Source organism: Drosophila innubila (genome assembly GCF_004354385.1).
Source record: "Drosophila innubila isolate TH190305 chromosome 2L unlocalized genomic scaffold, UK_Dinn_1.0 4_B_2L, whole genome shotgun sequence".
Taxonomy (NCBI): Eukaryota; Metazoa; Arthropoda; class Insecta; order Diptera; family Drosophilidae; genus Drosophila; species Drosophila innubila.
Genome location: NW_022995372.1, coordinates 9,001,290 through 9,012,760, shown reverse-complemented (window position 1 = coordinate 9,012,760; position 11,471 = coordinate 9,001,290). Strand labels below are relative to the sequence as shown.

General features: G+C 39.3%; 2 protein-coding genes across 2 annotated transcripts; one reads left to right on the top strand and one right to left on the bottom strand.

Annotated features, from left to right (window-relative positions):
- Positions 1-863: 863 nt before the first annotated feature.
- On the bottom strand, positions 864-3,858 carry LOC117781533 (protein sly1 homolog). The gene is made up of 5 exons (XM_034618303.1): positions 3,703-3,858; positions 3,458-3,617; positions 2,709-3,400; positions 1,943-2,652; positions 864-1,886 (listed from the first exon to the last, which is right to left on the bottom strand). The coding sequence occupies exons 1-5, from the start codon at positions 3,728-3,730 to the stop codon at positions 1,557-1,559; spliced, it is 1,920 nt and encodes a 639-aa protein (XP_034474194.1). The 5' UTR covers positions 3,731-3,858; the 3' UTR covers positions 864-1,556.
- A 784-nt stretch (positions 3,859-4,642) lies between these two features.
- LOC117781502 (out at first protein) lies at positions 4,643-10,565 on the top strand. Its single transcript, XM_034618273.1, is given in 4 exon segments — positions 4,643-5,033; positions 6,928-7,041; positions 7,134-7,452; positions 8,214-10,565. Coding segments are annotated over 4 exon segments (1,362 nt in total). The 5' UTR covers positions 4,643-4,793; the 3' UTR covers positions 8,903-10,565.
- The last annotated feature ends 906 nt before the right edge of the window (positions 10,566-11,471 follow it).

Here is an 11,471-nt window from a genome sequence, read left to right as displayed (position 1 = left end):
TCGCCGTGGTCGTCATCATCATCATCATCTTTTGGACCGCTTTCAACATGGCCATCAATTCTGATTTACCAAAAGTGTTAATTAGCCAACCAATGTTGTTATTGCTGTTTTCTTTGTTGTTGTTGCCATACATTTTTTTGTTTATTGTGAGCAACTGAGCTGTCCCTTTAATTCCAATTATCAAGCCAAGTTCTCAGCTTAACAAGCGTCTAGTTTATAAACTGATTGACGTTTTGCATAGTTAGCGATGTGTTATAAATGCAGCATACATTTCTTAAGAGTGAATCAATTTCAAGGGCATTAAGCAAAAAGTCATTTGGAAAAGAGAAGCTTTGCATGCTAAGAGATTCCGTTCATTAAAATCTCAACATTTCGCAAATATTTCCAAAATTGAAAAATTTTTAAAAATACTTTAGTAAACATGATATTTTAAACAAAATCTTTTAAAGAATATTAAATGTGTAAAGTCATAAATTTGATTTGAAAATTTTTATAATCTGTAATAATTGTATAATCAAAGGTTTCTAATTTTAGACTTTATTTTGCATTACACTAGCTTTCTATACAAGGATTTCCACTCAACATAATTGTAATCTCTAAACATATCAATTCAATGATATTATATAGTTCTAAATAATGAAAGCTGGAGTGTTTCGTATATCTAAAAGAGTAAAAAGATTTACTAATGAAATAAAAAGTTTTTATTCATGGAAAATTTTCAACCATAGAAGGAACTACAAAAATCCAAAATCATAAAAAAAATTTAGTAAAAAATAAACTTTTTTTTGAGAAAATTGTACAAAACTTTTAAAGCTTCTAATAGTGAAGAACGGGAATTCGAGAAGATTCCTTGCAAAACCAATTCCATAATAAATGCGACTTTCTCATACATTAATAAAAAATATTAACTATTTTCAATTGAAATTTGACCATCATCTAGTCAGATATGACAATAGCTAAAATTACGTTAATTTTTCTAGCTTTTGCCCCAGTGTTAAGTGTAATTGTGAAGGCTAAAGTAGTTTTGGAGCCATTGTTCCATTCATAGTTCCAGCCATGGTGTTAATTGCAAGGGCTCAGTCCCCAAGTGCCTGGCATAGTTGTCGCCCCATAATTGTCGCCGTCGCTGTCGTCACCGTCGGTCGTCATCGACGACTCTTCTGCCAGCTGTCCATCAAAGCGTTGCCAACTTGGTGTTAATGGGCGCCTAGAATGCGATCGCAGTTTGCGGCTGTCTCCAGTTGTTGCCTCATCGTATTATTGCTGCTGTTGCCGTTGTTGTTGCTGCAATTGCTTGTTGTACACGCGGCAACGCATGTTTTTGCTTGTTGTCCTTCGGGGATTACACGTCAGTTTCGAGTAATTGCCCACGCTTGTTTTTTTGTTGCCTTGCATTTAATTTATTTTTGGATATGCTTAAAATATAAGAAAAAGCCACACGCACACATACGCACACAAATACAATTAACATGTAGTTGCAGTTGTTGTTGTTGTTGATTTTGCACCCAATTCCTCCAGCCAACCGCTCAGCAGCAGTGAAAGCTCAGCAGTCGTTCCTAACTTGCTGCAGGCGTCTGAATCTCGCCACCCAACGCCGACAGTTCCTTGAGGAACTGCCTCGCATTGGTTAAGGTCGAGGCTCCGTAGATGATGCGTCTGTTTACATTGGACGTTTGCTTCTGCTTGATAAAGTCCACAAGATTCTGATACTCAATGTAATTGCCACCGCCAACCATGAAGACAACGGCATCCTGGAATGGTGCACGATTCTTGGGCAGCACATCACCGCCCTTTAAAAGTTTGGGATCCAAATAAAGGTAATCATCTGTTTCGGCATTGCTCCTGCACTCCATCACCTGCTCTGTAATCTTCGTCACTGGCAAATTCTACAAGGAATATCCATAATTAATCTCGCTCTAGCCATAATTTAAATGCAACTCACATGCCGCTTGACGACCAAGTTCTTGACACCCTCCATGACAAAGGAGCTGCCCTGGGAGACGAGCTTGGTGAACATGGACACGGTTCTAGTGCCGCCTCCCTCGTATTGTGTGGCCTGACTGATGCCCGGCGAGCGATTCATGATCGCCTTCCAACGTTGCACGTACGCCAGCGAGGTAAGATCGCAACCAGCTGCCTGCAGTGCCTCCCGCAGTCGCTCCACCTCCGATTCCGGCAGCTGCTGAGCGCAAATATAATAAATGATGTACAGACGCAACTTGTCTTCGGGTTGGCCAAACTCCACATCACGCAGCAGCTCCAGCAGCGGCTTGTCCAGCGTTTGCTTGGACATGACCTTCTCCTCGATCTCAAAATATGAATCCAGACGGCGCGCCTTTATGTAGTTCAGTATAGCAGTGGCAATCTTGGTGTGCATGTCAATCAGACGCTTCTTCTCCATCAGCTGGGGCAGCGAGTTGACGGCATTGGTCAGACGAGCTGTCGTATCGTTGACCAATGAGAAGGCAATGTCCGACTCGCCCTCCATGCCCATGGAGGTCTTGAGGCGTTTAATTTCCTCCTCTGAGTTGCGATAGGATTCCAGCTCCTCCTGAATGGCCTCGGCAACCGTGGGAAACGGACTGCCCTTGTGTGTGACCCAGAAACGATCGGTGCGATCCAGATCACAAGCCTTGGGCTTTTTCCGAGCACCTGTAACATAGAATGAACGATTAGCAAGTGATATAAAAAGTTTACCAACTATTTACCTGTATTGACCGCCGCCTCATCCTCCACGTAGACCAAGTTCAGACCCAGATCGAGCACATCGTGCACCAACGCTTGATACGACCAGGTGTGATGCAGTGGCGTGGCCAGGTCCATATTCCGGTCTAGCAGCAATAGAACTGGACGTTGAAAGCTAAACACACCGCCGCCTGCCTGCGAGGCATCCATGTGGAACAGATTGGCCCGTGCATCCCACAGATTCTCGCGCAGTTTCTTCTCCAGCTTGCGGGCCACCATCTCGGCTGCACTGTTGCGTGGACAGCGTATGATGGGCACATTGCCCAGTGTGACGAAAAGTGCGAACAGCGAGTCCACAATTGAGTCCATAAGTGCTTCCATCTCCTCGTCCCGCGTGTTGGCCCGATTGATGGCATAGTAGGAGAGTTGATCGCTCTGCTGATGCTTCAGGATAAAGAAATCGTCCTCCAGGCTAATAAAGTTTACATACTGATCGTACACCCGATGTATGTTGGCCACACAACCGGCGTGCAGCGCTGCCGCCGCCAGATTCTCGATCTTGCTGCGTGTTATGGGCGCCAGGAAGTTGAGATGATAAATGTCGTATAATCCGTTGGAGAAATCCTGCTGTATGCGATCGAGATTCTCGTCCGTGGGCAGGCAGAAGTACACCGCCGGCACATCGGGTATGGAATCACGATCCGAGTGCAGTTGTCTACAAGTCAGTTTATTAGTTAATTCAAATGAACTCTGACCCTTTTCCCTTACTCACACATGCAACGTCACGCCGAGTTCGCGTAATTCCTTAATGGATATAATGGGCGATATAATGTCCTGACCCACGCGATCGTATATGAGAATCTTCCACACCGGTTCCGCTGCCAGAGCCTTTGGCTGCTGCGAATTTAGATTAAGCATTTGCTTAATCGCATCTGTAAACGAAGGCAAAACAAAAAGAAAAAAGAAAAGACAACATTAAGGTTTTCAATTCATTTGAGCAGCGTAGGAAATTCTCACTTATTTGCCGTTCCCGTAATGTCAACATCGTGTTTGTGCTTGGTTATTGCAATTTTAGCGAAAGAAATACAATTTAATTTATTAAATTATGTTAAAACAACATAATTTACAAAATACAACACGTCACAAGCGAAAAGAATGCGTTTTGGGCTTATTTAGTAGATTATAAGAGTCTCAGCTGTTGATTAAGAGTGTGGTGGTAAAATGATAATTTGTTATTTCTATCGGTAATGTAAATGTAAATTTTAGGTATTGCAAGTTTCAAAATGCAATAACTGTAAAATATATTAATAATCCGATTAAAATTAAAAATTCAAAATAAGAGAAAACATTTTAATGACGGTTTAAAGTTCAAGTTACAAATTAAGAAATTGTCAATAGAAGGTGGTTACCAATTTTGACGTTTGACCTAAAATGGTACATACTGCCAGATGAGAATATTTTGCAGGGTGGCAACCTTTGGGCCTAAACAGGGCTTCCATACCAGTGCTGCCAAGTTTACAGGTGGAACAATAACTGTTTCTGGCTGGGAATCATCTAAATTTGTTTTTGTGGTTTTATCAAAAATATTAACAGCAAAACTTAGCTGAAAATATGTTTAAAATAGCCAGATTTTAAGCTGGTAGCAATTTTGAAATTTTTCGACCAAGCGAACCCTGAAAATAGCCAGAACTAGCTATAAAATAGCTAAGTTGGCAACAGTGATTGAAAGAAGTTGAAATTTGGAGGTAATTGAATTAAAAGCTTAGTTAATTATGAAATCAAATTACAGATTTACATTTATTTAAATTGCAGTAATTGTTGTTGCGATAATTACCACAGCTATAACATTCGAAAATAGCTAGACCTAACAGATTTTCGATTTCCCAACACTGATGTTAACGTACACTGTTCTGCTTAGATTTGTGCTCTGTTAATGTTAACTGTTGTTGTTATTTTGCGTCAAACTTTTGAAGCGAGCGGACGTGCGTCGCGGACGCATCAATTAATAGCTCGCGTATTTTTCCAACGCAAACAACGTGAAATCGTATCAAGTGCTTATGTTTGTGTAAGCATAAGTGCAGTGTGGCGTTGCAGTGTAAACAGTCGAAATGATATTAGACTCAAAGAAGCCTAAAAACCGGCCGTTCAAACAATCGAAATGGCAATTTGCGCATCGCCAAGTGTTAAATAAATGCCGACTATCGGGACGTCGACGCTGCGGCAGACGTTCGGTCAGTTGTTATCATTTCTTCAAACACAGTCGTGGCTTCCTGTGGTTCATGCTATGCAATTTGTTGCTCAGTGCAAATAACAGTGACGCCCAGCTGCTTATAAATGTGCAAAATCAGGTGCGTTTTGGTCTTGAATTCACATTTCAAACATATTGCGAGTGTCAAAAATGGCCTTTTTGTCGTCATTGACGGTGACTGCGCTGCTTTTAGCCGCTGCCTTTGCTTTGTCGGTGTCGCTGCTTTTCGAACATCAATTTCGAAATTGAGCGTGTCAAAACAAGAGAGTGCTGTGCAACAAAGAGAGACAGAGAGAGAGAGAAAAAGAGCGCTGTAAACATTTGTTATTATGCATCAACTGCAATTACTTTTTTCTTTGTGTTAATAAACTAATTAAATCATTTAATTGTTGCCCACTGTCCTAGAACTTATTCATGTATGTACATATGTGATGTCAAATTATATCTGATAGTTCTGCAAGTCACTTTAACGGTTTTTACTTTTTCTTTCCGCTAAGTATTTGCTTTGTTGTTTGGTGTTTTACTATGCACGTGGCTTACATGTAATCATAATATTGACATTTGTTTTGGCTTTTCTATAAATTTTATATTACCTTTGCCAAAAACTCGCTGTCGAGTGAGTGTATCCGTGTGTATTTATGTGTGTGTGTGTGTGTTTGTTTACATGTGACATCCTTTGCCATTGCTGTCCCTGGCCCCAAAATGTCTGATGCTGTCGGCGTCGCTGCTGACGTCGCTGTTGCTCTCATCGTGAGCTTTGTTTACGTTAGCTTCGTTCAAACACACAAAGACGGCGCACACACAAACAAAGCATGCACACATACACATATATTTACATTTGTATGCATGTGTACACGTGAACCCAGCAGAACTTTTCGACCTTCGGCATCAAATGAATGAACTTTCCAATAATTAATTCTGGGCAAAGAAATGGCATGAGATGCAATTAGCTTAAAATCGCAAGATAGTGTATTTTCAGTAGTTTAAAAGGAAAGATAATAAAGAGGGTGATTGTACATAATTTTTGCATTGCTTTGTAAGGTCAAATTATCATTATTTTGCTGGGGTATTTAATTTTTTAAGGAAATGGTAATTTATCATAAAAGAACACTTAACTAAGGTTCGTTTTGTTATAGTTCAGTCAAATATAAAATGATAGTTCATTATATACTAAGGATTATTTTTTATATATTTTACATCGGACTATCTTTCAGTTGGTTAAGTGAAACCTTGACTGGAAATTACCAAATTGGACATAACATGATTAAAAAATTAAAAATGTTGTCTTGTTTCTTATTCATTTATTAAACTTTAAAAAAACTAGATTTATTAAAGGATCTCTATATAGTTTTTATTAACTTGTTCTAAAATCTATAAGCAACTATAGTAAAAAAGAGAAAAAAAGTAGTGTTATATTTTCAGTTTGTCAAAACAATTACTTAACTAATTGTAATTTTCTCTGAGAGAAAATTTCCTTGTTGCTTTGAGATTTCTTCTATGAAACATAAAACTCAAAGTGTATGCTAATTTCAGTACATTTCTCATACCCCAACATTTCAGCTGGGTGCACAAATTTCCCACATGTTGGGGCCATTCAGTTGTTCTTTCTACTAGTCATGTTGTTGAACTACTTATGGAGACAAACTCAAATTCACAATCCCTCGTCTTGTTTTTACCTTTTCTTTTTTTGCATTTTACTTTGGCTTTTGCTTTGACAATTTCGCTATATACTATATACTTATATTTTTTCTGCTCAACTCTCTTGACTCTAATTTGGTTCATGGCCGTGTCGCGCTGTCCCTGTCCTATTCCTGTCCGTCCTGCTCCTCGTCCTAAGATCCTGAGGCTGTCATAGTTAATTTGCGTCCTAGCTGCGTCTTGGGTTTCCATTGTTGCCGCCTCTATTAATATTTTAGTACGTCCTTTGGGTTGCAAGGCGAGAGGAAGAATAACGAATTCACTCGAGTTTCTTACACTTGTTGCATCTGTTTCAGGGCGGCGAAGTGATACAGGAGAGCATTACTTCCAACATTGGCGAGGACTTGATTACCCTGGAGTTTCAGAAAACCGACGGCACCCTTATCACGCAGCTCATCGACTTTCGCAATGTGAGTAGGCATTGAAATGGAAATGCAACAATACAATTGCAATCATCGGTAAAAAAAACAAAATAAATAAATAAAAATAATTCTTTTTGCAGGAGGTGCAAATACTAAAGGCCTTGGTGCTGGGCGAGGAGGAGCGCGGCCAGAGTCAGTATCAAGTCATGTGCTTTGCCACAAAGTTCAACAAAGGCGACTTTATATCCTCGGATGCGATGGCCAAGCTGCGGCAAAAGAATCCCCACACAATTCGCACCCCAGAGGAGGACAAGGGACGCGAGACGTACACCATGAGTAGCTGGGTTCAACTGAATCGCTCGCTGCCCATCACACGGCATCTGCAATCCCTCTGTGCCGAGGCCACAGATGCCACCTATGTGCGTGACGTGGATCTCAAGGCTTGGGCGGAACTGCCAGGTGAGTTAGCACAGCTGGAGTACTTATATCTAATTGATTTAAACTGGCCAAGCACAAGGATGGAACAAGTCAACGTTATAGTAGAAAATTGGAGGAAGTTTCTATGCAGATTTGTTCAAATATTTTTATTTTTGGTGCTCCTTGAATGTTCCGAATTTAGGTTCAATGTAACATTGAATTGTACAATGAATATTTAGTTTGTTCGTTGTTTAACTTATTTCATATTCAAAAGTTCTTTAGAGTTCATTACTAACCTTAGGTTTAAGAGCTTCTATAACTTAAATCTTTCAATGATTCAATTAAATGATAAATGAAGTATAAATAGAAAGGTACAAACAGTTTAAACTTGCTTTTGTGGTAGTTGCTGAGCTTAGATCTGATTAAAAAAGCTTTAATAAAAAAGCTTCCATTCTATTAAAAACTAAGTTGAATTAAACATTAAGATATTACTGATGTTCTTAATAGTCTGGTCAGTTCTAAGCATAATTATGAGCACATTTAATTTGATAAAAACCAATTTAATCACTGTTGTTGGCTTTAAGGACCTTCTCTGATTCCCTTCCCGATATTTCTTCTCGTTCTTGTGACGGGTTTAGTCAAATCTAACAGAATATTGTATTGCTGTTAATTGTAAAGCAACTTTTACTCAAATATTTGTTGTTCTGTTTTTATTTTATTTTGTCTTTTTTCTCCGCTTTTTTTTTTATGATCTGTCGACTTTTGTTGAACGTTGCGCGTTGCGGGCACTGTTGCATGGTTAGGCTCCTCGATTTCGAGCCTGGAGGCAGCAACCCAAAAATTTCCTGATGCGCTCTCGACGCGCTGTAACGAAGTGAGCAGCCTGTGGGCGCCGTGTCTCTGCAACCTGGAAACCTGCATCGGCTGGTATCCGTGTGGACTGAAGTACTGCAAGGGAAAGAGTGCGAGCAACGGGGGTGACACGTCCGGGGCACAGCAGCAACAGCAGACGAATTATCGTTGTGGCATCAAGACCTGCCGCAAGTGTACACAGTTCACCTATTATGTGCGGCAGAAACAACAGTGCCTCTGGGATGAATGACGACGCGGCGAGCTGCAGCTGCTGCAGATGCGATGCGCCAAGCAGGAGATGGTGGCATGCGATGCTGCTGCAATGGGAATTGCAAGTGAAACAACGGCAACGCCAAAAGCAAAAGCAACGACAATATCAACAACTACAAAAACTGCAACAACGAGCAGGATGACAGCAACAACAACGACCAACAAATTACGCCGACTGCTTTTGTTGGTGCAACAGCAGATGCCTTTTGCACTGTGGAGTTTTCCGGTCCATCACATTTCCCATCATCATCAACATTCTCAGTTCCATTCCCAGCCCCAATCCCACTCGAAATCCCATTCTCAACCTCATCATCACACGGCGGACGCCTTGTCGCATCAACCGTCAACAATGGCCGCCATCGTGGCGTGATAATGCGACTGAAAACTCGGACTGGATGTGAAACTCACAACTTTACACTCCCTTTTTCCTCCTCGACTCTGTCGATATTGTGTTGACATTTTTTGTTCCGTCAGGTTCATGTATCATTGTGGGCTGTATATATGTAACTAAGTATGTTAATAATAAAGCCAAGCTACATTTACGCTTATGTTGATTTTTGGTTAGTCAACATTTGGCTAATAAACCTTTCTCAATAATCATTTTATAATAATTATCACTCTAATAATCTCCCGCATCTCGCATTTATCTTTATTTTTATTTACCTCACAATAATACTTGTAACCTCTTGCTCTCTTTGTAATTTTCATTTTGATTATCTTTCATGTCTTTTGTTTGCATTTCGTGTACCTTTCTCTCAGTCTGTTTATCTTTGAGTTTTATATTAAATAATGATTCATTAAGTTTATTTACGCTGTGCGGCAAAATTCCCGCGCTGCTTTTCCTTAATTTTTCTCAATTGCTATTATTGATGTGTACACAAAAATATAAATAATTGTCGCTTCATTAAATTTTGCGCTCTACGCCTTATCCACCTCAATCATATTATTCTATCGTTATTCGTAATTCTATTGAAGAAGCTCAAGTTGAAATGTTTTTATAGCATTTAGAGATAGACAGGTCCTGTTCCCAACTCCGCTTTCGCTTCAATTTCACCGAAAAGTGTGGATTTAATTGAATCATTTTTCGTTAAATTCCTTGGGATCATTCAAAATTTAGGGAAATTCAGACGAAAGCCTAAGCTGGAATGGGCCTGTTAATTAAAAAATATAAAATTAAATGTGGCCTTAGCATATTTTATGAGCACAGTTTTTAGAATTCAAGGATTTGAGAACCATCACACACCCCGACAAAGTTTGAATTGTGCTCATAATAGATATTAAAGTTTTACTTGCCATATATAAGAGTGTAGTTTATAATGTTTCTTATATACTAACCAAAACGACTGCCGAAATGCTTTTTTATACTATTATCCCAAAGATGGATGTTCATTACACCCTCAAGAATAAATCACAAGAAGAATTTGAATCTATAAATTGTTTTCTCTTAACGCCCGCCTGCCTTTAACTTTAGATTTGTCCTCAAAACTTATTCCACATTATATCTTAACTTATTCGTAATATCTATTAAGATCGAAGAGAAAAACCAATAAGATGCATAAAACAATACTTAGAACAATAATCTATTGTAAAATCTGAAAATAACTAATCTACTTAGAGTGTTAGAATGGCTATTTTCCTAAAAGGCATACTACAATTTATTGAAAATGAAAATGTACACACAAAATTCAACGAGAATTTCAATTTCGACTAATGAACTTAAGCGATTAACAAAAAAAAATGCAGAGATAATGGTGATAATAATTTTTTCTACAATGCAAACTTTTTCTCTTACACACACTGCAATGCAGAGCAAAAAAAAAAACACGAAAATGGGGAATACAATTGTATATAATTAATTAAAAGAATAATTATCTTATAAGGTACATGTAATTTTAAATGTAATTTTACTGTAACTAACTATAGCGCTAACTGTAAAGATAACAAAATATGAACTATAGATGAAAAAAAGAAGAAAAATAATCGAATAATGGACTAGTCATAATAAAAGCAGCTGACAAATTCTACATTTTATAAAAAAATGTAATATCAAATGTGTCGTCTTTACTTAAGTTGTTTGTCGCTTTAACTACTTGTGAATTACAAGCACTCAATTGAAAATTGCTGCTTCTACTTATTCTGCAATATAAACAAAGTCTTGGAATGCATTTTAATAATCATTGAAGCAGTTGCAGTGACTTTTTCAAGTGCGCTGCATGCTGTTGTCCTCTTTCCCTCTCTCTGGCTCTCGCTCCTTTCACCTCTCGCTGTTGCTGTTCTTCTCTAGAACAAACAAGGTGCAATGTGCTGCTCGAGAGGCGTCTTCGTCTCGAGCCAGTGGCAAATCCTTTATGCGATTTGTAATTCATGAGCTGCGCACACAGATTTTTATCATTTATTTTTCTACGCCATCGGTATCGAGTAGTAGACAGAGTGCCAGACGGACAGATATAGACTGCCGGACAGACCGTCAGACAGTTGGCCTTAACTATATTCATGGCAGCAACTGGGAGCCCAACGACGATAGCTCAAGACGTGCGGAAACCAAATCGGCGTCGTAGAAAATTGAATTTGCTTCGAAGAGAGCAACAGCAATTGTGTGGGGTGAAGGTTGGGGGAGAGGCAGGAACAGGATAGGGGTGCAAGCGTATGTGCATGCCTAATGAGCCATGAAATACCAGGGATTGTGTCCTTTTTTCCTGCACCCATTCCCTCATCTCTAGTTCTTTTTGCAGTCTGTGCGTTTGGTGGGTAATCAGCGGCAGCTGGTCAACTTTGTCAGCAGCTGATTGTGGTGCCCACACGATGCCTTTGACCTCTGTACACATGCATAGAAGTAAGCACACATATGTACATGTACTCGTATAAATACTTACTTATATACAGCTGAATCTACATAATTACAGCTTTGATGAGTGCTTCTGGCGCGTAAATCAAACAAA

Coding starts and splice junctions, on each gene's coding strand:
- LOC117781533 (XM_034618303.1), bottom strand. CDS start 3,730: ATGTTGACATTACGGGAACGGCAAATAA. Junction 3,618..3,702: donor ATTACGGGAACGGCAAATAA/GTGAGAATTTCC, acceptor CTTCGTTTACAG/ATGCGATTAAGCAAATGCTT. Junction 2,653..2,708: donor TGAGGCGGCGGTCAATACAG/GTAAATAGTTGG, acceptor TCTATGTTACAG/GTGCTCGGAAAAAGCCCAAG.